Source organism: Somniosus microcephalus, chromosome 22 (assembly GCF_052327205.1).
Source record: "Somniosus microcephalus isolate GS21.2 chromosome 22, FLI_Smic_1.0, whole genome shotgun sequence".
Classification (NCBI taxonomy): Eukaryota; Metazoa; Chordata; class Chondrichthyes; order Squaliformes; family Somniosidae; genus Somniosus; species Somniosus microcephalus.
The window spans coordinates 46,130,704-46,157,971 of NC_141008.1; the positions used below are offsets into that span (position 1 = coordinate 46,130,704).

The following is a 27,268-nucleotide window of genomic DNA, read 5'->3' on the forward strand; positions in this document are numbered from 1 at the left end:
TGAGTTTGTTGTATCTGTATTTTGAAATGAAATGAAAGTGGCAGCATACTATGCTATGAAGTGTGTGCTTCTAATTCCCTCACACTATTCAGAGTTGTGCCTTTGGGGGAGATGGGGTACGGGAGAGGTCTCCCAGCCTTCTGTCTTGTGCCATTTCCAGTAGAACCTGAGAGCCCTGGTCGAGGCTGGGAACAGGGTGACTGCTTACTCGAGAGCTGGTGCAGGAAGACAACACTCACTCATTTACCCCCCCCCCCCGACCGATTTCTGGTTTCCTCCCCAGACTGCCTGGGCCCCACACTAACCCAGGAGGTCGGACATGTGAGCCATTTCCGAGGCTCCGTTGCCATCAGTCTGAATGGGCTGGTAGATGTGCACGAGTGGCCCAGGGTGACTCTTGCTGGCTGTTTCCTTTCCCCTCTGCAGGCCTCACTGTGGCACTCCCTCCGCGCCCCCCCCCCCCCCCCCCCCCCCAAAAGCCAGGAGGAACATTTATTTTAAATGTCTTAGCCAGGGTTGGGGGGGTGGAGGGTGGTGAGAGGAACTATTCTGTGTGAGGCATTGGGTGAAATGCCGTTTGTTGAACAGATTATATACGGTTTTATGTTCTGACTGCTAACTGCGGCCCTGTCCTGTGACAGGCACCTGACTTTTGTAGGGTGGTTAATACTTGTTTCAATGTGATTTACAATAAATGTTTTGCACGTAACTTTGTTCTCCTGTTGTCAAACGGGCCCTGGGCTCAGGCCGATGCCTGGCCGTAGTTCTCCTGGGGCTGGACACCAGGACACAGTGCGGCTCTCATTACCAGCAGAGGGCGGCACTCTGCTGAGCGGGGCTGAGCACAGACAGCCTTGGCAGGAGCTGCAGGCCTTTGTGACTGCGGGCACGTTTCTGCTCCAAGCATCTGCTCCTTGCCACTGAGCTGTGGTCATGCTGTCCTCCGTCTCTGATGTTGACTGCTGATAAGAACATGCTGCGAGTAGATTAATTGTCTCTCTCTCCCTTTTTCTTTCCTTTCCTTCCCTTTCACCTCCCCCCCCAAAAAACAGCTGAATAAAAGATTTATCCTGAATTTCCTCCATGCCCAGGGGAAGCTGTTCACGAAGATAGGGTAAGTGCAAAAGACTTTTTTTTCTCTTGTATATTAAAGACGACACTTCAATGGTTCCTCAGAGATTTTCATTTCCTGCATAGTGTTGAAATTAAATATTGCAATGCCAGCAGCTTTAACATGTTAAATAATCTTGGCATTAACCCTTTCCAAGCTGTTTTGGCTGTGGAGCAGCAGCATTGCTTCTTGAAACGCAATGCAGAATCCCGGTTTCTAGAAATTGGCACAAGTTCGTTTGGGCAAGTCAGTACACATGGACAGCAGCCTCTCCACCACAGTAAAATGACCGCTGCAAGGGGGTTACGGCAACATCGAGTGGCCGCTTTAAGCAGTTTCCCTTGTATTTCACGCCCAGGTGCTGCTGTGTTAATCCACCCGGCGCAGCACACAGCCCCACAGTGTTACAGCACATCGAGCATCTGAATCGATGTGAGCCCCTAGAGTGAAGTGTGAGCAGTTTCACTCCCTCCTATGATATCTGGTGCTATGTACATGGGGACACCTTGGGGAGGGAGCGGGTTATATTCTCAGTGAGACCTCTTTATGTTCTCTTGGCATCAGATGTCATTGCAAATGGTGGACAGCAAACAGTGGCTTGACCTGTCAATGTCTGGGTGAAGTAATGGTTTAATCTATGTTCTTGTCACATGAGAGTCGTCCTGTACATATGGAACCTGAATGCAGAGAGGGCCCAGATTATTGGGAGCAAGCAAGAGCGAGCTCCTGAATTACTGGCAGAGTGATCAAAAGCTTTCTTCCTTGCAGGTGGGATATACAGAAATACTGTACCTAACACTCAGGCTGGCAATCAGCCAGTTACAATGTAGTAGCCCAAGAGAGCAGTTCCAGTAATATCTTAAAGTACAAGAGCTGAGCTAGATTGGGTGACGCTCATCAACTCAACCATGAGATTGGATTATTAATTCACTGACATCCCTTATCGTAATATAATTAGAAATGCAGCATTGTAATAAATAGCATTCGTGATTGGCAATTTGTGGGTCATGGGTGATGTATTCGAAGTGGTTCTGTGTGATCTAGGACTCCAGGATATCAGCATATTGTCGAGTAACTTAATTCGCTCGCCTCGGTCACACTGGGTATTCCCTCCCTTATGGATCCTGTGTATATCTTTTGCTAACCTGTGGTTCAGACTCATACCAGCTCTAGGGTGTGCTACAGTTATGTCCATGGAAACAGTTAAACTGCGAGGGCAGACAGGCCGCTGTGATGTAATGAGAAAGCTGCTGTGACACCAGCAAGGTTATTGTGACATCGTAAAGAATTATTGTTGTCACTGCAGAATGTGAGTTATGGAATGTGGAATAAACTGGTAATTTCACAATGCGTAAATAACACAGATCAATGTGATCTGAGAGTGATATACCTGATCTAAGTGTAGAGTTTCCAGGCCAAGCCTCAAGACTTAGTCAGGGCTGGGTGTGTGTGTGTGTGTGTGTGTGTGTGTGTGGCACTGTGTGGCACACTGTGTGTGTGTGTGGCACACTGTGTGTGTGTGTGGCACTGTGTGTGTGTGTGGCACTGTGTGGCACACTGTGTGTGTGTGGCACTGTGTGTGTGTGTGTGGCACTGTGTGGCACACTGTGTGTGTGTGGCACTGTGTGTGTGTGTGGCACTGTGTGGCACACTGTGTGTGTGTGTGGCACTGTGTGTGTGTGTGGCACTGTGTGGCACACTGTGTGTGTGGCACTGTGTGTGTGTGTGGCACTGTGTGTGTGTGTGTGGCACTGTGTGTGGCACTGTGTGTGACTGTGTGTGTGTGTGGCACTGTGTGTGTGTGTGGCACTGTGTGTGTGTGTGGCACTCTGTGTGTGTGTGGCACTGTGTGTGTGTGGCACTGTGTGTGTGGCACTGTGTGTGTGTGTGGCACTGTGTGTGTGTGTGTGGCACTGTGTGTGGCACTGTGTGTGTGGCACTGTGTGTGTGTGTGTGGCACTGTGTGTGTGTGTGGCACTGTGTGTGTGTGGCACTGTGTGTGTGTGTGGCACTGTGTGTGTGGCACTGTGTGTGTGTGTGTGTGTGTGGCACTGTGTGTGTGTGTGTGTGTGGCACTGTGTGTGTGTGTGTGTGGCACTGTGTGTGTGTGTCTGCGTGTGTGTGTGTGTCTGCGTGCGTCTCTGTTCTCGTTCAGAAATCGGAATCTTTTCTTAATGGTGAGAGACTGGGAGCTGTGGAAGAGCATAGGGATTCAAGTGTCCATGTACATAAATCACTAAAAGCTAGTGCACAGGCACAAAAAGTCATCAAAGGCGAATGGAATACAAACAAAAACTGCTGGAATCACTTGGAAGGTTAGGCAGCATCTGTGGACAGAGAAACAGAGTTAACATCTCAGGTTGATGACCTTTCATCAGAACTGATGGAATGTTGTCCCACTGGAATACAAAGTCAAGAAGTGATGCTTCAGTTGTGTGGAGCCTTGGGCAGACCCCATCTGGAGCACTGTGTTCAGTTTTGGGCACCGCACCTCAGGAAAGAAATATTGGGAATGGGGTACATTGCAAATTCACCAGAATTATACCTGGGCTTAAACGGTTAAATTATGAGGACGAGTTGCATAAACTTGGGTTGTATTCCCTCGAGTATAGAAGGTTAAGGGGTGATATAATTGAGGTGTTTAAAATGATTAAGGGATTCGATAGGGTAGTTACAAGAAACTATTTCCTCTGGTGAGGAAATCCAGAACAAGGGGGCACAATTTTTAAAATTAGAGTTTGGCCGTTCAGGAGTGAAATCAGGAAGCACTTTTTCACAAAAAAGGTAGTGGAAGGACCAGGGCAGCAGGCGCATGGGAACACCACCACCTCCAAGTTCCCCTCCCAGTCACACACCATCCTGACTTGGAAATATATCGCCGATCCTTCATCGTCGCTGGGTCAGAATCCTGGAATTCCCTCCCTAACAGCACTGCGGGAGCACCTTCACCACACGGACTGCAGCAGTTCAAGGCGGCAGCTCACCACCACCTTCTCGAGGGCAATGAGGGATGGGTAATAAATGCTGGCCTTGCCAGTGACGCCCACATCCCATGAATAAATACAAAAATCTCTGGAACGCTCACCCTCCCAAAAGGCTGTGCATGCTGGGGGTCAATTGAGATTTAAAAGACAGAGCGATAGATTTGTATTAGGTCAGGGTATCACAGGATATGGATCAAATAGAATGGCGGAGTCGGCTTAAGTGAGTTAATGACCACCTCCTGGTCCTGCATGTCTCGGTTTAGTCCACCTGGGTCGCTGTGTCCCTCTTTAGTCTGAGTGCGTCCCTCTTTAGTCAAATCCTGACTTGTATTTCAGAGCTAGTTTTAGACTATTGACCTGAGTTCCATTCCTTGGTGCCAATTATTTTTAACACATATCTTGAATGCACTGACACTCACTAGGGTACAGTTCCTGAAGGTGCTGACACTCACTGGGGTACAGTTCCTGAAGGTGCCGACTCTCACTGGGGTACAGTTCCTGAAGGTGCTGACACTCACTGGGGTACAGTTCCTGAAGATGCCGACTCTCACTGGGGTACAGTTCCTGAAGGTGCCGACTCTCACTGGGGTACAGTTCCTGAAGGTGCTGACTCTCACTGGGGTACAGTTCCTGAAGGTGCTGACACTCACTGGGGTACAGTTCCTGAAGGTGCTGATTCTCACTGGGGTACAGTTCCTGAAGGTGCTGACTCTCACTGGGGTACAGTTCCTGAAGGTGCTGACTCTCACTGGGGTACAGTTCCTGAAGGTGCTGACTCTCACTGGGGTACAGTCCCTGAAGGTGCTGACTCTCACTGGGGTACAGTTCCTGAAGGTGCTGACTCTCACTGGGGTACAGTTCCTGAAGGTGCTGACTCTCACTGGGGTACAGTTCCTGAAGGTGCTGACTCTCACTGGGGTACAGTTCCTGAAGGTGCTGACTCTCACTGGGGTACAGTTTCTGAAGGTGCTGACTCTCACTGGGGTACAGCTCCTGAAGGTGCTGACTCTCACTGGGGTACAGTTCCCAAAGGTGCTGCCCCTCACTGGGGTACAGTTCCGGAAGGTGCTGACTCTCACTGGGGTACAGTTCCTGAAGGTGCTGACTCTCACTGGGGTACAGTTCCTGAAGGTGCTGACTCTCACTGGGGTACAGTTCCTGAAGGTGCTGGCTCTCACTGGGGTACAGTTCCTGAAGGTGCTGACTCTCACTGGGGTACAGTTCCTGAAGGCGCTGACTCTCACTGCCGTATGCTTCTGCACTCACCAATTGTCCTCTAGTACCTCCTCCATTTGTGGATCTGGACAGTGAGTGTCTGCAGGAAAGTTTACTGCAGAGGTGTGGGGTGGTGAAGGGGTCTGTGAGTGGGGTGTCCGATCCTGTTCTTATCCGATCGCCACACTTGCCAGTCATGATTGTTGTTTCACAATCAGGAGTTGAAATCCTGGCTGATTTTCACAGTCCCTCCTGCCCTCCAAAACCTGGGGTGACTGAGCCCAGTTGTTGCACCTCTCCCACGGTCCCAGTTGGGATCAGCCAATTCAGTACAAAGTAGTGGTTGAACCTCGGAGTTCCCTGATCTGTGCATTTACTGACTGTACTTGTCATTGAAGCATCGGAGGAACCAGCAGCTCCATTGCTGACTCCACCGCAGCTTCAATCCGTTCGGCTCGTATTTATCGGCACAGCTCAGTGCACGTTGCTATGAGCAGGCATCGAATGAGCTGGCTGTTTCCCAGCCGGAAGACTGGGAGAGTCCTAGCCTGGTTTTGCTCTGAAGGCCCTCGTGATGTATTTGGTGTTGCCATGGGCAATTACGACTCACTTATTTACGATGTGGAGACTGCCTGTTCAGGATTGAGACCCGTCTGGTGTTGGACGGCAGCACACAAATCTCGGTGATGGTTGCAGAGTGTCAGTTAATCCCCAAAAGATCATTTCAGTTCCCCCAGTGTGCTAAGAGTGCATGTAGAAGCCATTAGCTGCTGTACAGAAAGTTAATTAAAGAGGAAGTGCATTCTGCTGAATTGCGCTGTGATCCTGAAATGCTCCGAAGGGAGCTATCCACTTTTACTCATGTTTCTCAGTCCCTTGTAACTGTGCTTTAGGATGGCTGGCTTGAGACATTCTGCAGGCAGACGTTCTGTGACTGCCTTGCTGCAGGATCCTGGGCAGGGATAGAGGGCTGTGCAGAGCATCACTTGGTGCACTTATCACTAGTGATGGCATTGGTAGCTGTTCTCTATCCAGCCCCTGCCCTGGAGGGTGGATGGAGCGGGATGGAGACCTAGCAGAAGATGTTGTGCTTCCACAGAAGCGATGTTGATTTTAGCCATCTGTGCTACTTTCCCCTAACTGTTCCTGGCCCCTAGCAGGCGGAGTGCTGAGCCCACCTGTTAAGGGTGTGATGCATTTTCCTGGAGGGAGGTCTGCCACCAAGTACAGTATTGGTCACCAATTGTAACTTCCAAACAACTGCATTTTGTTGCTGCTGGTGCTCTGGAATCTGCTTTACAAACAGTCACCGGAACAGCACCAGGAACCAACAGGATTCCACTTGCTGGCTCTGTAATATCACCATGCCAAGGGTATTGCTGTAGACCGTGTACCAACATACCATGGGAAAAATTGCACTGGAATCAACATATTCCTAGTCCGACTCTCTTAATCCATTCCTGGAAGTTGTTCCCACTTTTACCTCCTCCGATGACGGACCTGTACCCACCAGTACTGTACCCCAGTGTTATACAGTGACAGACCTGTACCCACCAGTACTGTACCCCAGTGTTATACAGTGACAGACCTGGACCCACCAGTACTGTACCCCAGTGTTATACAGTGACAGACCTGTACCCACCAGTACTGTACCCCAGTGTTATACAGTGACACACCTGTACCCACCAGTACTGTACCCGTTATACAGCGACAGACCTGTGCCCGCCAGTACTGTACCCGTGTTATACAGTGACAGACCTGTACCCACCAGTACTGTACCCCAGTGTTATACAGTGACAGACCTGTACCCACCAGTACTGTACCCCAGTGTTATACAGTGACAGACCTGTACCCCAGTGTTACACAGTGACAGACCTGTACCCACCAGTACTGTACCCCAGTGTTATACAGTGACAGACCTGTACGCACCAGTACTGTACCCCAGTGTTATACAGCGACAGACCTGTACTCACCAGTACTGTACCCCAGTGTTATACAGTGACAGACCTGTACCCACCAGTACTGTACCCGTGTTATACAGTGACAGACCTGTACCCACCAGTACTGTACCACAGTGTTATACAGTGACAGACCTGTACCCACTAGTACTGTACCCCAGTGTTATACAGTGACAGACCTGTATTCACCAGTACTGTACCCCAGTGTTATACAGTAACAGACCTGTACCCACCAGTACTGTACCCCAGTGTTATACAGTGATAGACCTGTACCCCAGTGTTACACAGTGACAGACCTGTACCCACCAGTACTGTACCCCAGTGTATACAGTGACAGACCTGTACCCACCAGTACTGTACCCCAGTGTTATACAGTGACAGACCTGTACGCACCAGTACTGTACCCCGGTGTTATAGTGACAGACCTGTACTCATCAGTACTGTACCCCAGTGTTATACAGCGACAGACCTGTACTCACCAGTACTGTACCCCAGTGTTATACAGTGACAGACCTGTACCCACCAGTACTGTACCCGTGTTATACAGTGACAGACCTGTACCCACCAGTACTGTACCACAGTGTTATACAGTGACAGACCTGTACCCACTAGTACTGTACCCCAGTGTTATACAGTGACAGACCTGTATTCACCAGTACTGTACCCCAGTGTTATACAGTAACAGGCCTGTCCCCACCAGTACTGTACCCCAGTGTTCTACAGTGACAGACCTGTACCCACCAGTACTGTACCCCAGTGTTATAGTGACAGACCTGTACCCACCAGTACTGTACCCCAGTGTTATACAGTGACAGACCTGTACTCACCAGTACTGTACCCCAGTGTTATAGTGACAGACCTGTCCTCACCAGTACTGTACCCCGGTGTTATAGTGACAGACCTGTACCCCCAGTACTGTACCCCGGTGTTATAGTGACAGACCTGTACCCACCAGTACTGTACCCCGGTGTTATCGTGACAGACCTGTACCCCAGTGTTATAGTGACAGACCTGTACCCTCCAGTACTGTACCCCAGTGTTATAGTGACAGACCTGTACCCACCAGTACTGTACCCGTGTTATACAGTGACAGACCTGTACCCACCAGTACTGTATTCCAGTGTTATACAGTGACAGACCCGTGTCCTCCAGTACTGTACCCCAGTGTTATACAGTGACAGACCTGTACTCACCAGTACTGTACCCCAGTGTTATACAGTGACAGACCTGTACTCACCAGTACTGTACCCCAGTGTTATACAGTGACAGACCTGTACCCACCAGTACTGTACCCCAGTGTTATACAGTGACAGACCTGTCCCCTCCAGTACTGTACCCCAGTGTTATACAGTGACAGACCTGTACTCACCAGTACTGTACCCCAGTGTTATACAGTGACAGACCTGTCCCCACCAGTACTGTACCCCAGTGTTAGTGACAGACCTGTCCCCTCCAGTACTGTACCCCAGTGTTACACAGTGACAGACCTGTCCCCACCAGTATTGTACCCCAGTGTTATACAGTGACAGACCTGTACTCACCAGTACTGTACCCTAGTGTTATACAGTGACAGACCTGTACCCACCAGTACTGTACCCTAGTGTTATACAGTGACAGACCTGTACTCACCAGTACTGTACCCTAGTGTTATACAGTGACAGACCTGTACCCACCAGTACTGTACCCCAGTTTTATACAGTGACAGACCTGTACCCACCAGTACTGTACCCCAGTTTTATACAGTGACAGACCTGTACTCACCAGTACTGTACCCCAGTTTTATACAGTGACAGACCTGTACCCACCAGTGCATCACCCTAGGGTTGCGCAATTCATATGCTCTCCAGGCACAGTCAATGTTTGAAGGACAGAATCTAGGATTGTCCTGTTGTGTGTTTGTCACAGTCAAGTGGCCGCAGTATGAGAATTGCATGTACTCGCTCTTAAACAGTACTCAAATCCCAGGGACAGAATTGGCTAGTCTGGCCTCGACTCCCTCTCACCTTCCCCAGTGATCTACGGTCCATCGTCTCCCCTCCATTCCTGGCTGTACATTCCTTTTATTGGAAACAGTTTTGTACAATGAGGGGGGTGGAGGGGAAAGGAATGAAAACAAGGAAGACTAAATAAAAACGAAAATGGGGAAAAGTTGATCTTCAAGTATGAGTAAGACCTGAGGGAGGGATGAGGCTGAGTGACGATGAAGCAGTAGGAAATGATGGAGAATTGGGAGAAAGGAGATAACAAAGACGAGATGAGGAACAGGAATAAAAGTTTTAAGGAGTGTGAACTAAATATTTGTGTTTTTGTATATTTTTATCAGTATATTTGAAGCACTGCATGTGGTCTTGACATTGAAAAGATGGACATGAACCTGGCTGGGCTATTGCTTTCAGCCTGAATGAGTGGGTGAAATGGTATTCCTTGCCCACCTGTGGTCATGCCCAATTTCCTATCGGCACTTGGTACTAGGATGGGCACATAGAAACATAGAAGATAGGAGCAGGAGCAGGCCATTCGGCCCCTCGAGCCTGCTCCACCATTCATTGCGATCATGGCTGATCATCCAAATTCAGTACCTGGTCCCTGCTTTCTCCCCATACCCCTTGATCCCTTTAGCCTTAAGAAATATATCCAACTCCTTCTTGAATATATTTAATGAACTGGCCTCCACCGCCTTCTGTGGTAGAGAGTTCCACAGGTTCACCACTCTGGGTGAAGAAATTCCTCCTCATTTCTGTCGTAAATGGCCTACCCTTTATCCTTAGACTGTGTCCCCTGGTTCTGGACTCCCCGACCATCGGGAACACCCTTCCTGCATCTAGTCTGTCCAGTCCGGTCAGAATTTTATAAGTTTCAATGAGATCCCCTCTCATTCTTCTAAACTCCAGCGAGTATAAGCCCAATCGACCCAATCTCTCCTCATATATCATTCCTGCCATCCCAGGTATCAGCCTGGTGAATCTTCGCTGAACTCCTTCCATGGCAAGAACATCCTTCCTCAGATAAGGCGACCAAAACTGCATACAATACTCAGGATGTGGTCTCACCAAGGCCCTGTACAACTGCAGCAAGACATCCTTGTTCCTGTACTCAAGCCCTCTCGCTACGAAGGCCAACATACCATTTACCTTCTTAACCACCTGCTGCACCTGCATGCTTACCTTCAGCGACTGGTGCACAAGGACACCCAGGTCTCGTTGCACTTCCCCTTCTCCCAACCTATTGCCATTTAGATAATCTGCCTTCCTGTTTTTGCCACCAAAGTGGATAACCTCACATTTATCCACGTTATATTGCATCTGCCATGTTTCTGCCCAATCACCCAACATGTCCAAATCATCCTGGAGTTTCTCGACATCCTCTTCACAGCACACACGCCCACCCAGCTTTGTGTCGTCTGCAAATTTGGAGATATTACATCTAGTTCCCTCTTCTAGATCATTAATATATATTGTGAATGGCTGGGGCCCAAGGACCGATCCCTGCGGTACCCCACTAGTCACTGCCTGCCACTCGGAAAAAGACCCGTTTATTCCAACTCTTTGCTTTCTGTCTGCTAACCAGTTCTCTATCCAAGTCAATACCTTGCCCCCAATCCCATGTCCCTTAACTTTACACGCTAATCTCTTTTGTGGGACTTTATCGAAGGCCTTCTGAAAGTCCAGATACACCACATCCACTGGTTCTCCCTTATCTATTTTACCAGTTACATCCTCAAAAAATCCAGTAGATTAGTCAAGCACGATTTACCTTTTGTGAATCCATGTTGACTTTGTCCGATCCTGTCACTGTTTTCCAAGTGCTCTGCTATTACATCTTTTATAACGGACTCTAGCATTTTCCCCACTACCGATGTCAGGCTTACCGGTCTGTAATTCTCCGTTTTCTCTCTACCACCTTTTTTGAATAGTGGGGTAACATTAGCTACCCTCCAATCCATGGGTACTGTTCCAGATTCCATCGAATGTTGGAAGATGATCAGCAATGCATCTACTATTTCTAGGGCCACTTCCTTAAGTACCCCAGGGTGTAGATTATCAGGCCCTGGGGATTTATCAGCCTTCAATCCCATCAATTTCCCTAACACCATTTCCCTACAAATACTGATTCCTTTCAGTTCCTCCCTTTCATCAGACCCTATGTTCCCCGGCATCTCTGGGAGGTTATTTGTGTCCTCCTTTGTGAAGACAGAACCAAAATATGTATTTAGTTGGTCAGCCATTTCTTTGTTCCCCATTATAAATTCTCCTGATTCTGACTGCAAGGGACCTATGCTTGACTGCACCAATCTTTTTCTCTTCCCATATCTATAAAAGCTTTTACAGTCAGTTTTTATGTTCCCTGCAAGCTTACTCTCGTATTCTATTTTCCCCTTCTTAATTAATCCCTTTGTCCTCCTTTGTTGAATCCTAAACTGCTCCCAATCCTCAGGATTACTGCTTTTTTTGGCCAATTTATATGTCCTCTCCTTGGATCTTATGCTATCCCAAATTTCTCTTGTTAGCCACGGTTGAGTCACCTTTTTTTGTTTTATTTTTATGCCAAACAGGGGTGAACAAATTCTGTAGTTCATCCATGCGGTCTTTGAATGTTCGCCATTGCCTAGCCACCGTCAACCCTTTGAGTGACATTCCCCGATCAATCCTACCCAACTCGCGCCTCAGACCATCGTAGTTTCCTTTATTTAAATTTAGGACCCTTGTCTCTGAGTCAACTACTTCATTCTCTATCTTAATGAAGAATTTGATCATATTATGATCGCTCCGACCCAAGGGGCCTCGTACAACAAGATTGCTAATTAATCCTTTCTCGTTACATAATACCCAGTCTAAGATGGCCTGATCTCTGGTTGTTTCCTCGACATATTGGTCCAGGAAACCATCCCGTAAACGCACCAGGAATTCCTCCTCCACAGTATTGTTACTAATTTGATTAGCCCAATCTATATGCAGATTAAAGTCACCCATGATGACTGCTGTGCCCTTATTGCACGCTGCTTTAATTTCCCTTTTAATGCCATCCCCAACCTCCGCATTACTGTTTGGAGGTCTATATACCACTCCCACTAACGTTTTCTGCCCCTTGGTATTTCTCAATTCTACACATACAGATTCCACATCATCAGAGCTAATATCCTTCCTTACAATTGTGTTAGTCCCTTCTTTAACCAGTAATGCTACCCCACCTCCCTTTTTGCCTATCTTTCCTGAATATCGAATACCCCTGGATGTTGAGTTCCCAGCCTTGGCCATCCTGGAGCCACGTTTCCGTAATCCCAACCAAATCATATTTGTTTACCTCTATTTGCTCAGCTAATTCATCCACCTTATTACGAATGCTCCTCGCATTAAGACACAAAGCCTTCAGGCTTTTTTTTTAACGCTCTTAGACCTATTAGAATTATTATTTACTGTGACCATGTTTGATTTAAACCGTTGATTTCTCTGACTGCCACTTTTGTTTTTCTCCTTCCTTTTGCTTTTATCCTTGTTTCCCTTTCCTCTGTACCCCTGCTCAGGTTCCCAACCCCCTGCCATCTTAGTTTAAACCCTCCCCCAGAGCACTGGCAAACACTCCCCCTAGGACATCGGTTCCAGCCCTGCCCAGGTGCAAACTGTCCGGTTTGAACTGGTCCCACCTCCCCCAGAACCGGTTCCAATGTCCCAGGAACTTGAATCCCTCCCCGTTGCACCATTCCTCTAGCCACGTATTCATCTAAAGTATCCTTCTATTTTGACTAGCACGTGGCACTGGTAGCAATCCTGAGATTACTACCTTTGAGGTCCTATTTTTTAATTTACCTCCTAACTCCCTATATTCAGCTTTTAGGACCTCATCCCGGTTTTTACCTATACCTTTTATCTATTCTACCAGTTACATCCTCAAAAAATTCCAGTAGATTAGTCAAGCACGATTTACCTTTCATAAATCCATGTTGACTTTGTCCGATCCTGTCACTGTTTTCCAAGTGCTCTGCTATTACATCTTTTATAATGGACTCTAGCATTTTCCCCACTACCGATGTCAGGCTTGCTGGTCTATAATTCCCCGTTTTCTCTCTACTACCTTTTTTGAATAGTGGGGTTACATTAGCTACCCTCCAATCCATGGGAACTGTTCCAGAGTGTATAGAATTTTGGAAGATGACCAGCAATGCATCTACTATTTCTAGGGCCACTTCCTTAAGTACCCTAGGATGTAGATTATCAGGCCCTGGGGATTTATCAGCCTTCAATCCCGTCAATTTCCCTAACACCATTTCCCCACAAATACTGATTTCATTCAATTCCTCCCTCTCATTAGACCCTATGTTCCCCGACATCTCTGGGAGGTTATTTGTGTCCTCCTTTGTGAAGACAGAACCAAAGTATATATTTAATTTGTCTGCCATTTCTTTGTTCCCTAATATAAATTCCCCTGATTCTGACTGCAAGGGAGCTACGCTTGACTTCACCAATCTTTTTCTCTTCACATATCTATAGAAGCTTTTACAGTCAGTTTTTATGTTCTCTGCAAGCTTACTCTCATATTCTATTTTCCCACTCTTAACTAATCCCTTTGTCCTCCTTTGCTGAATCCTAAACTGCTCCCAATCCTCAGGTTTGCTGCTTTTTCTGGCCAATTTATATGTCCTCTTCTTGGATCTTATGCTATCCCAAATTTCCCTTGTTAGCCACGGTTGAGTCACCTTTTTTGTTTTATTTTTATGCCAAACAGGGATGAACAAATTCTGTAGTTCATCCATGCGATCTTTAAATGTTTGCCATTGCCTATGCACCGTCAACCCTTTAAGTAACGTTCCCCAATCCATCCTAGCCAACTCGCGCCTCATACCATCGTAGTTTCCTTTATTTAAATTCAGGACTCGAGTCTCTGAGTCAAATACTTCACTCTCCATCTTAATGAAGAATTTGATCATATTATGATCGCTCCGCCCCAAGGGGCCTCGCAGAACAAGATTGCTAATTAATCCTTTCTCGTTACATAATACCCAGTCTAAGATGGTCTGATCTCTAGTTGGTTCCTCGACATATTGGTCCAGGTAACCATCCCGTATACACTCTAGGAATTCCTCCTCCACAGTATATTGTTACTAATTTGATTAGCCCAATCTATATGTAGATTAAAGTCACCCATGATAACTGCTGTGCCCTTATTGCACGCATCTCTAATTTCCCATTTAATGCCATCCCCAACCTCAGCATTACTGTTTGGGGGTCTGTATACAACTCCCACTAACGTTTTCTGCCCCATGGTATTTCTCAGCTCTACCCATACAGATTCCACATCATCAGAGCTAATATCCTTCGTTACTATTGTGTTAATTTCCTCTTTAACCAGCAATGCTACCCCACCTCCTTTTCCCTTTTGCCTGTCTTTCCTGAATATTGAATACCCCTGGATGTTGAATTCCCAGCCTTGTTCACGCTGGAGCCATGTCTCCGTAATCCCAATTATATCATATCTGTTTACATCTATTTGTGCAGCTAATTCATCCACCTTATTACGAATGCTCCTCGCATTAAGACACAAAGCCTTCAGGCTTGTTTTTTTAACACTCTTCGACCTTTTAGATTTATTATTTACTGTGGCCATGTTTGATTTACACCTTTATTTCTCTGACTGCCACTTTTGCTTTTCTCCTTCCTGTCTTTTGTTTCTATCCTTGCTTCCCTTTCCTCTGTCTCCCTGCACAGGTTCCCAAACCCCTGGCATTTTAGTTTAAACCCTCCCCAACAGTACTAGCAAACATTCCCCCTAGGACATCGGTCCTGGTCCTACCCAGGTGAAAACCGTCCAGTTTGTACTGGTCCCACCTCCCCCAGAACCGGTTCCAATGTCGCAGGAATTTGAATCCCTCCCCCTTTCACCATTCCTCTAGCCACGTATTCATCTGAAATATCCTTCTATTTCTACTCTGACTAGCATGTGACACTCCTGCATGCTCACTATCAGATATTTTGTTGTGTTTTTACTGAGTGGCTCAGCAGTGGGATGGAGTGACGGGGTTAACATTCGCACCATTTTCCAAATTTCCAGCAGGGAGCAGAGCAAGTTAAGTTTCTTTTAACTTTAAGGGTCTTTAGTAGTTGTCAGGCTGTCTGATACCATGGAAACCTCTCATCGTGTTTGAGTCTCTAAACTAACCAATTCAGCTCCCCATTTGTCTTTTATACAGTACGCATCTTCTCCCCATAGAGATATGACCCACCTTAAGAACATAAGAAATATGATCATGGCTGATCTTCTACCTCATCTCCACTTTCCTGCACTATCCCTATATCCCTTGATTCCCTTAATATTTAAAAATCTATCGCTCTCTGTCTTGAATATACTCAACGACTGAACCTCCACAGCCCTCTGGGGCAGAGGATTCCAAAGATTCACCACCCTCTGAGTGAAGAAATTTCTCATCATCTCAGTCCTGAATGGCTGACCCCTTAAGCTCAGAGAACTTGGACATAGCTTAACAAGAGCCAAGGCATTGGGATCCCCGGTGTGCACAGGAGTATTTCTGGAATTGAATTGCTAAAACTGCACGGATTACCAGCGCAGAGCTTTGGAAAACCTCCCGCTACCTGTCCAGTGAGGGACACCCTACTCAGGGCCTTGGCATGTCAGATTACCTAGAGATATTAAGGCAGATTGGTCAAAGAGCTAGGTTTTAAGGAGCGTCTTGAAGAGGCAGAGATATTTAGGGAGGGAATTCCAGCACTTGGGGCCCAGGCAGCGGAAGGCACGGCCACCAATGGTGGAGCGATTAAATTCGGGGATGCTCAAGAGGCCAGAATTGGAGGAGAGCAGAGATCTTGGAGGGTTATAAGGAGGTTACAGAGATAGGGAGGGGTGAGGCCATGGAGGAATTTGAAAATGAGAATTTTTAAATCGAGGCGTTGCTTCACTGGGAGCCAATGTCGGTCAGCGAGCACAGGGGTGATGGGTGAACGGGACTTGGTGCCAACCAACAGCTCTGTTGAGTATTGTGGCCCTGCTTGGCTCAGGTACCTGATTGCTGAGCCTGCCACACAGGATATGCTCCGTTCCAATCTCCCATCACTAGGCGTGTGTCATCATGGCGACTGCTTGACCCCAGAGAGACCCGAACTAAGATGAAAGAATGGGGTAACTGCTGGACTGGGGCTGCTTGTTTATAGATTTCAGGATGTGGGTCATGTTTAATCCTGTGACTGCTCGTGAGTTCAGGGGGAGCTGTCTGTTTTCCCTCCTGTTTCTCCTCCCCTGCCCCTCCGTACACATACATGTGTTGCATGTAAAAAGATGCAATGCCATTTTCCTGATCCTCACAGAAGTGAATGCATGTACAGTTTCTAAATGTCAGCAGTTCAAACGATGCAGAGGAAGCTGAGAATGGGAGTGAAGAGCGAGTAGTTTAAATTAATAGAGGGTTTGTTTTAAGTTTAATTTCCCCCTCGGTATCCCTACCAGTGACATAGGCCCAGTTCACTTCCTGATCATATCTAAATACAACATATCAGAGTACAATAATATCCTGCTGTTGTCGCCCATCTGCTTACTTGGACCAACATGAAAAGGAGCCACTTTGTTTACATTATATCGTTGCTGTTAATACACTCCACTCCACAAGGGAGCAGTTCCAGAATCCCAGCAATCTCCTGTGTGCATGGACCCTGCACTGCTCTGGTGGTGTGCTGCCACTCACATCCATTAATTCGTTTAAGAACTTGTCTGATGGTGTTTTTTAGCCTGTTAACTATGGTTGAGAATGCACAATGACCCTTGTTCTCAGCTAATTGCACCAACTGATTTGGGATATCTGTACCAGTGGTTATTAGCAGTTTGCTTTGTGCGCTCAGCGGCTTCAGAGGATTAGCAGCTGCAGGCATATTGGGCAACCCCTTCAATGCTGTCAACCCTTGCACATTTGTAGTGACGTGAACTGGCTCATACAGACACACCGGCTTTTATTTGTGCTCTTGTGTCTGTCAGCGTTTGGCTATAAAATATAGGACAGAACATTTTCACCTTTGTGAGAGTCTGCCGTAAGTGGGGCGATATCTCCTGCTTCAGTCCACTTTTTCAGATGTTTAATAATACGCAGAGTTAAGAGATACATGGATTTGCAGTGTACTGCACGCTGGGGCAGATGATGGTTAATTTTGCCATGCAGTGAGCTCCCAGTGAGGGGCTGGGCGGAGGCAGGGTGCAGTGTGTGCACATCGGTCCAGCTCTGCTCCTGGAGCATGTCCGGGAGTTTGAATCTAGAATAAAATATACATTGCGGTTTCATGTGGCACTGTACAGTAAGATTCAGTTGTGTAACAGATGTCTTCATATTGCACAGCACTGCTGCTTTATATGGGTGCATCTAACATTCTGGAGTTCAATGTGGAGAAGTGGGAAGTGATGCACTTTGGGAGGACTAATATGGAAAGACAGTATCCTATAAATGGCACGTTTTTGAGAAATGTAGATGAACAGAGACCACTTGGTGTCCAGATACAGAAATCCTTAAAGGTGGCAGGGCAAGTTGATGAGGTGGTTAAAAAAACAAATGGGTTACTTGTGTTTATAAATAGAGGAAAAGAATATAAAAGCAAAGAGATCATGGTAGAACTTTATAAATCACTGGTTAGGCCTCCGCTGGAGTATTGTGGACAATTCTGGGCCCCACACCTCAGGAAAGATGTAAAGGCCTTGGACAGGGTACAGAGGAGGTTTACCAGGATGTTACCAGGGATGAGGGGCTTCAGTTATGAGGAGAGGTTGGAAAAGTTAGGACTGTTCTCCTTGTAACAGAGAAGGTGAAGAGGTGACCTAATCGAGGTTTTCAAGATGATGAGAGGTTTTGATGAGAGTAGAGAGAGAACAATTATTCCCTCTGGCGAATGGGTCAATAACTAGAGGTCATCGATTTAAAGATCTAGAGGGGTGATGAGCATTTTTTTTATTCGTTCCTGGGATGTGGGCGCCACAGATAAGGCCAGCATTTATTGCCCATCCCTCATTGCCCTTGAGAAAGTGGTGGTGAGCCGCCGCCTTGAATCGCTGCAATCCGTGTGGTGAAGGTACTCCCACAGCGCTGTTAGGTAGGGAGTTCCAGGATTTTGACACGGCGATATATTTCCAAGTCAGGATGGTGTGTGACTTGGAGGTGGTGGTGTTCCCATGCGCCTGCTGCCCTTGTCCTTCTAGGTGGAAGAGATCGTGGGTTTGGGAGGTGCTACTGAAGAAGCCTTGGCAAGTTGCTGCATTGCATCTTGTAGATGGTACACACTGCAGCCACAGTGCGCTGGTGGTGGAGGGAGTGAATGTTTAAGGTGGTGGATGGGGTGCCAATCAAGCGGGCTGCTTTGTCCTGGATGGTGTCGAGCTTCTTGAGTGTTGTTGGAACTGCACTCATCCAGGCAAGTGGAGAGTATTCCATCACACTCCTTACTTGTGCCTTGTAGATGGTGGAAAGGCTTTGGGGAGTCAGGAGGTGAGACACTTGCCGCAGAATTCCCAGCCTCTGACCTGCTCTTGTTGCCACAGTATTTATGTGGCTGGCCCAGTTCAGTTTCTGGTCAATGGTGACCCCCCAGGATGTTGATGGTGGGGGATTCAGCGATGGTAATGCCGTTGAATGTCAAGGGGAGGTGGTTAGATGCTCGCTTGTTGGAGATGGTCATTGCCTGGCACTTGTGTGGTGTGATGGTTACTTGCCACATATCAATCAGAGAGTTGTGGGGATCTGGAAAGCTCTTATCTGAAAAGGTGGTGGGAGCTGATTCTATAACTAATTTTAAAAGGGAGTTAAAAGGATGAGAAACTGACAGGGTTAGGGACAAAGAGCGAGGGCGTGGGACTGAGCATGATTGCTCCTTCAAAGAGCCAGCACAGGCAGGACGGGCCGAATGGCCTCCTCCTGTGCTGTAAGTTTCCATGATTTCTATGGTTCTATTTAACCCAGATGGTCAGTCTGAGGGTTTCTGAGGATCCCCTCTGCAGCTTTGAAGAAGTGACCCAATTGTGAAAACCTGAAGTTTCAATGCTACTCCATTACAAAGTATTTACAGCTCAGAAACAGGCCAGTCGGCTCAACAGGTCCATGCTGGTGTTTTGAAGCATAAACGCCGGCACGGACCTGTTGGGCCAACTGGCCTGTTTCTGTGCTGTAAATACTTTGTAACAGGGCGTAGCATTGAAATTTCAGGTTTTCACACCCTTCTTCATCTCACCCTATCACCATATCCTTTGATTCCTTTCTCCCTCGTGTTTATCCAGCTTCCCCTTAAATGCATCTATACTGTTCACCTCAACCACTCCCTGTGGCAGCGAGTTCCACATTCTCACCACTCTGGGTTGAGAAGTTTCTCCTGAATTCCCCATTGGATTTATTAGTGACTGTCTTATATTGATGGCCCCTAGTTCTGGTCTCCCCCACAAGTGGAAACATCATCTCTACGTCTACCCAATCGAACCCCTTCATAATCTTAAAGACCTCTATCAGGTCACCTTCAGTCTTCTCTTTTCTAGAGAAGAGTCCCAGTCTATTCCATTTTTCCTGATAGGTATAACCTCTTCGTTTTGGTATCATCCTTGTAAATCTTTTTTGCACCTTCTCCAGTGCCTTTATATTCTTTTTATAATATGGAGACCAGAACTGTTCACAGTACTCCAAGTGTGGTCTAACCAAGGTTCGATACAAGTTTAACATAACTTCTGCTTTTCAATTCTGTCCCTCTAGAAATGAGCCCCAGTGCTTTGTTTGCTTTTTTATGGCCTTATTAACCTGCGTCGCTACTTTTAGTGATTTGTCTGTCTGTACCCTCAGATCCCTCTGCTCCTGTACCCCATTTTGACATTGACTTTCCAAGGAGTATGTGGCCTCCTTATTCTTCCTATCAAAATGTACCACCTCACACCCATCTATATTGAAGTTCATTTGCCAAGAATATAGAACACCTGTGGGTTACCCAGCAGGAACGCCAGAGGCTTCATGTAGACTGATGACTGAAATCGAAAGGGCAAAGCAGGGCTGTCTAGGTTTTTTGTCATTGTGGGCTGATTTAATATACCTCCGGCTGCCGTTACTAACTGAGCTGATTTAGGATTTATTTTAGGCAATAGTGCTAAGAACAGCCCTTTCCAAACCCCCAGGCTCAACTAAGAGTGTGCAGTGGACAGGAAACACATGTACAAATACTGCTGGTTTGCCTAGACTTCGAGGGCTGGAATCCCAGGTCTTTGGGGGGGGAGGAGGTGTGGACTACCTGTAGCTCATTGGCTGCCGTTTCACACCCCTGCTTCCGTGCTCCCCCCATCCTAGAGTGCACCGTACTGAAGTAATTGCACATTATTGTCAGCATTATTGCCTCCATCTATTAAAGGGGACAGGTGAATTGTAAATAATGGGAGTGGAACATAGGAACAGTAGAGTATGTGGGCAATGAGACAGTCAGTCTAAAGAAATAAATGGGAATGAGGAACACCAAGTAAAAGAGAATTAACAAAAACTGGAAATAAAATAAAGGTACTGGGGGAAAAACCTGCTGCTTAAATACTTGGCAGCGTTAAGTGACAGCACTTGGCAGTTACACCTCTCTGTTAATTATAATGTTGCCTTTTCTAATCTGATGATCAGCGACCCCGGTGCTGATGCTCAGCGTTTACTGCAGACAGTGCTGTCCTTTGCAGCAGTGTGATAGGTTAGAACGTGGACAAAGCCTCCAGTGTAGTGGGAGTCCAATCTGGAGCAGGCTCAGTGATATTGTTACGATAAGCAAAGATCAGGCACTGATTTGAGGACCAAGGGTGTTTATGCAGAGCGAGCGGACATACTATTTTTACACTGCAGCCCCAAAGTCCAGACACGTTAACCCTGTGCATGCTGGATCCTGTTTGTGTAACAAGAAGGGCAATGGGCAGGTGAGGAAATAACAGCTCCATAAAATGTGACTATTACAGAGCATCATGGACCTTTCAGTCTTCACTAACTGAAAAGTTATTGCCTGATTCCCTGTTTGTTGTACAATGCGACCTGATGGCTGTGTAACCTCAGGGGATCAGATTTAGACAATGGTGTGATTTACGTGAGATTTTTAGGTGCCTTGCTGGGCTGGGAATGCTGTCGCGTCACCTACAATGATTGCTACGGTGCAGATGTCTCAAATTTACACAGGATCTGTGGAACCTTTTTTGTATGTTGAGAATAATTGTCCTTGTTGCTTTGAAGTGGTGGGGTGGGGTTTGGCACCAGATGAGGCGGAAAAGGTTTGGCGCTCGGGACTGTGTGGAGCAGAATTTGATTTGAAGTGGGACTTCCCTGGGACGTCATGGTGTGATGTGGGCAGAGATAGAACTCGTGGTGGGGAGAAGGAAGAGTTGCTGGGTCCATTAGTCACAATTTGGCTGGGCACTCATTTTTGCTGTAGGAAAACTACTACAGGCTTTGGGTTTGAGGTTCAGTTGTGAACAGTTGAATACACTGGACTGTTGCCTCCTGCAGTATCCATTGAAATACTGCAAGGAAAAGTGGCGTACCAGATAACAGCCATGTGTTTGGTTTAGATTTACTGTAGATTTCTGTTATTTTTGGATAAGTTTTTCTAAGTTACAGAGAGCGCTTCAGACATCTGTCCTTTAAATATTTACAGTAACCTGTTTGAATCATGCCTCTGTGCAGGTAAGTGGTGCACATTCCACTTGCCAACAATGTAGCAGGTTTCGAATAGTTGGCATGAACAGATGAGAAGCAGGAAATTCATTTCAACTCTACTGGAGTTACGTGGATTGAACTTGGTGTGGTTCTTTTGTCCATCCTGCCTCCTGCAGATGGTGAGCCGTGCTAAGGTTTCAGTTTATCCAAAACTCTGCTGTCTGTATTCGATCCCGCACCAAGTCCTGCTCGTTCACCCCCCCCTGTCCTCGCTGACCCACATTGGGTCCTAATCCCCCAATGCCATCAATTTTATATTCTCAACCTTGAGTTTAAGCCTCTCCATGGCCTCACCCTTCCCTATCTCTGCAACCTCTTCCAGTGCTCCAATCTTTACCCTTGAACTCTCTGTTCCTCTGACTCTGGCGTCTTGTGCAGTTGGTGGCTTAGCCTTTAGCTGCCTAGGCCCCAGCCTCTGGAAATCCCTTCTTAAACCGCTTTGCTTTTCCACCTTCTACTATTCCTTCTTTAGGACCTTCCTTAAAACTCACCTCTCCGATCAAGCTTTTGGTTAACCTTCCTAATCACTCTTCCTTTCGCTCAGTGTCCATATTTTTTTTCTTAAGCCTCTGTGAAGTACTTTGATGTTTTTCTACATTCAAGTTTCAGTAGAGGAACTGATCATAGTATCATAAAGTTTAGGTTCGCTATGGAAAAGGACAAAGAGCAATCTAGAGTCAAAATACTTAATTGGAGGAGGGCCAACTTTAATGGGTTGAGAACAGACCTGGCCCGGGTAAATTGGAATCAAAGATTGGCAGGCAAAACTGTGAACAATGGGCTGTCTTTAAAGAGGAGATGGTTCAGGTACAGTCGAGGTACATTCCCACGAGGGGGAAAGGTAGGATAACCAAAGCCAGAGCTCCCTGGATGACGAAAGAGATAGAGAGTAAGATAAAGCAGAAAAAAGGGGCGTATGACAGATGTTAGGTTAGAATCATAGAATGGTTACAGCACAAGAAGGCCATTTGGCCCATCGAGCCCGTGCCGGCTCTCTGCAAGAGCGCTTCAGCTAGCCCCACTCCCCCGCCCTTTCCCCATAGCCATGCAAATTTTTTGCCTTCGGGTAATTACCCAATTCCCTTTTGAAAGCCACAATTGAATCTGCCGCCTCCACCACCCTCTCAGGAAGTGCATTCCAGACCCTAACCACTTCTTGTAAATCTTTTCTGCACCCTCTCTAAGGCCTTCACATCCTTCCAAAAGTGCGGTGCCCAGAATTGGACATAATACTCCAGTTGAGACCGAACCAGTGTTTTATAAAGGTTCATCATAACTTCCTTGCTTTTGTACTCTATGCCTCTATTTATGAAGCCCAGGATCCCAATACAAGTGAGAACCAGGCTGAAAGTTCAGAGGGGAAGTGAAAAAGGAAATAAGAGGGGCAAAGAGGGAGTATGAGAATAGACTGGCAGATAACATAAAAAGGAATCCAAAAGTCTTCTGTAGGCATATAAATAGTAAACGGGTAGTAAGAGGAGGGGTGGGGCCGATTAGGGACCGAAAAGGAGACTTACGCATGGAGGCAGAGGGTATGACTGAGGTACTAACTGAGTACTTTACATCTGTCTTTACCAAGGAAGAAGATGCTGCCAAAGTCATAGTGAAAGAGGAGGTAGTTGAAGGCTGGCTGTACTTCAAGTACATAAGTCACCAGGAATAAATGGGATGCATCCTAGGATGCTGAGGGAAGTAAAGGTGGAAATTGCAGAGGTACTGGCCATAATCTTCCAATCCTCCTTGGATACAGGGCTGGTGCCAGAGGGCTGGAAAGTTGCAAATGTTACAACCTTGTTCAAAAAAGGGTGCAAGGATAAACCCAGCAACTGCAGGCCAGCTTAACCTCGGTGGGGGGGAAGCTCTTAGAAACGATAATCTGGGACAAAGTTAACAGTTACTTGGACAAGTGTGGATTAATTAAGGAAAGCCAGCACAGATTTGTTAAAGGCAAATTGTGTCTATCTAACCTGATTGAATTTTTTGATGAGATAACAGAGAGGGTTGATGAGGGCATTGTGTTTGATGTGGTGTACATGGACTTCCAAAAGGCGCTTGATAAAGTGCCACATAATAGGCTTGCCAGCAAAGTTGAAGCCCATGGAACAAAAGGGACAGTGGCAGCATGGATATGAAATTGGCTCAGTGACAGAAACAGAGAGTAGTGGTGAACGGTTGTTTTCGGACTGGAGGAAGGTATACAGTGGTGTTCCCCAGGGGTCGGTACTAGGACCACTGCTTTTCTTGGTATGTATTAATGATTTGGGTGTACAAGGCACTATTTCAAAATTTACATATGACACAAAACTTGGAAGTCTAGTGAACAGTGAGGAAGGTAGGGTTAGACTTCAAGAGGACATAAACAGGCTGGTGGAATGGACGGACACGCGGCAGATGAAGTTAAACGCAGAAAAGTGCGAAGTGATACATTTTGGTAGGAAGAACGAGGAGAGGCAATATAAACTAAAAGGTGCAATTCTAAAGGGGGTGCATGAACAGAGAGACCTGGGGGTATATGTGCACGAATTGTTGAAGGTGGCAGGACAGGATGAGAAAACGGTTAAAAAAGCATAAGGGATCCCAGGCTTTATAAGTAGAGGCATAGAGTACAAAAGCAAGGAAGTTATGATGAACCTTTAAGCACTGGTTCAGCCTCAACTGGAGTACTGTGTCCAATTCTGGGCACCGCACTTTAGGAAGGATGTGAAGGCTTTAGAGAGGGTGCAGAAAAGATTTACAAGAATGGTTCCAGGGATGAGGGACTTCAGTTACATGGATAGACTGGAGAAGCTGGGGTTGTTCTCCTTGGAGCAGTGAAGATTGAGAGGAGATTTGATAGAGCTGTTCAAGATCATGAGGGGTCTGGACAGACTAGATAGAGAGAAACTGTTCCCATTGGCGGAAGGGTCGAGAACCAGAGGACACAGATTTAAGGTGATTGGCAGAAGATCCAAAGGCGACATGAGAAAAAACTTTTTTACGCAGCGAGTGGTTAGGATCTGGAATGCACTGCCTGAGAGGCTGGTGGAGGCAGAGTCAATTGTGGCTTTCAAAAGGGAATTGGATAAGTACCTGCAGGAAAAAAAATTGCAGGGCTGCAGGGGGAATTGGGACTAGCTGAAGTGCTCTTGCAGAGAGCCGGCAAGGGCTCGACGGACCGAATGGCGGCCTCCTGTGCTGTAACCATTCTATGATTCTAGGTACTGTACAAATCGAGCTATTGTTGAGATGTTAAACCAAGGTCCTGTCTGCTTGTTCAGGTGGATGTAAAAGATTGAGCAGTGAGAAGTCTCTGGTGTCCTGGCCAACATTCCTCCTTCAACACAATTGTCAAAATATAGATCCATTTGTCATTCATGTCATTGTTTGTGGGACCTTGCTGTGGGTAAATTGGCTGTCAGATCTCCCTACAAAACAACAATGCCTGCACTTCAAAGGTGCTTCATTTTCTGGGAAGCACTTTGGGATAACCTGAGGACATGAAAGGAGCTATATAAATGCAAGTTTATATATAGGCATCAAGGGGTCTGGGGAGAGAGTGGGAATATGGTATTGAGATAGAGGATCAGCCATGATCATATTGAATGGCAGAGCAGGCTCGAATGGCCTACTCCTGCTCCTGTTTTTCTGTGTTTCTATGTTTGAGTTGTTTTGTAAAGGTAAGTTCTTTCTTTTCTGCCAGACATCACCCTGACTATCACTGCGAATGTTAATCCAGCTTCCTCACATTGTTGCATTCAATAACTCCTCCCAGCCATCTCCCCATATAATGTTATTAGCAGTCGCTATTTAAGCAAAGCATTTAAAAAAAAATAGGCGTAATAATTGCCTTTGCAATGTTCATTAATAAATGGGATAGTGGGACTCTCCCAGCAGCCTTGAGAATGAGCAAATCTCCTGCAGCCTTGCTCGTGGTCAGTTGTAGGACGTGGTGCAAGTTTTGTGTGTGTTACCAGAGGAGGCTCATAGACAGGGAGAAAGTAGAGAGACGTGCCCAGAGACCAAAATTAAGTGTTAGGCTAAAATTGTAGAGGAATCAAGTCACAAAGGTGCGACAATGGCAAACATTTAAAGATCGCATGGATGAACTACAGAATTTGTTCATCCCGGTCTGGCATAAAAATAAAACAAAAAAGGTGGTGCAACCATGGCTAACAAGGGAAATTAGGGATAGCATAAGATCCAAGGAGAGGACATATAAATTGGCCAGAAAAAGCAGCAAACCTGAGGATTGGGAGCAGTTTAGGATTCAGCAATGGAAAACAAAAGGATTAATTAAGAGGGGGAAATAGAGTATGAGAGTAAGCTTGCAGGGAACATAAAAACTGACTGTAAAAGCTTTTATAGATATGTGAAGAGAAAAAGATTGGTGAAGTTAAGCATAGGTCCCTTGCAGTCACAATCAGGGGAATTTATAATGGGGAACAAAGAAATGGCAGACCAATTAAATACATACTTTGGTTCTGTCTTCACAAAGGAGGACACAAATAACCTCCCAGAGATGTTGGGGAACATAGGGTCTAATGAGAGGGAGGAACTGAATGAAATCAGTATTTGTAGGGAAATGGTGTTAGGGAAATTGACGGGATTGAAGGCCGATAAATCCCCAGGGCCTGATGATCTACATCCTAGGGTACTTAAGGAAGTGGCCCTAGAAATAGTAGATGCATTGCTGGTCATCTTCCAAAATTCTATAGACTCTGGCACAGTTCCCATGGATTGGAGGGTAGCTAATGTTACCCCACTATTCAAAAACGGTAGTAGAGAGAAAACGGGGAATTATAGACCGGTAAGCCTGACATCGGTAGTGGGGAAAATGCTAGAGTCCATTATAAAAGATGTAATAGCAGAGCACATGGAAAACAGTGATAGGATCGGACAAAGTCAACATGGATTTACGAAAGGTAAATCGTGCTTGACTAATCTTCTGGAATTTTCTGAGGATGTAACTGGTAGAATAGATAAGGGAGAACCAGTGGATGTGGTGTATTTGGACTTTCAGAAGGCTTTCGATAAGGTTTCGCATAAGAGATTAGCGTGTAAAGTTAAAGCACATGGGATTGGGGGTAAGGTACAGACTTGGACAGAGAACTGGTTGGCAGACAGGGAACTGGTTGGCAGACAGGAAGCAAAGAGTTGGAATAAATGGGTCTTTTTCCGAGTGGCAGACAGTGACTAGTGGGGTACCGCAGGGATTGGTGCTAGGACCCCAGCTATTCACAATATATATTAATGATCTAGAAGAGGGAACTAGATGTAATATCTCCAAGTTTGCAGATGACACAAAGCTGGGTGGGCATGTGTGCTGTGAGGAGGATGC

General features: G+C 46.4%; 1 protein-coding gene across 1 annotated transcript in view; it reads left to right on the forward strand.

Moving 5' to 3' along the window:
- LOC147102244 (telomerase-binding protein EST1A-like) overlaps positions 1 to 27,268 on the forward strand; it is a 93,110-nt gene that overhangs the window by 47,696 nt on the left and 18,146 nt on the right. Inside the window, exon 4 of the mRNA XM_085964602.1 lies at positions 1,053 to 1,114. Coding sequence (XP_085820728.1) covers positions 1,053 to 1,114 — 62 coding nt within the window. The remainder of the gene's footprint in view (positions 1 to 1,052; positions 1,115 to 27,268) is intronic.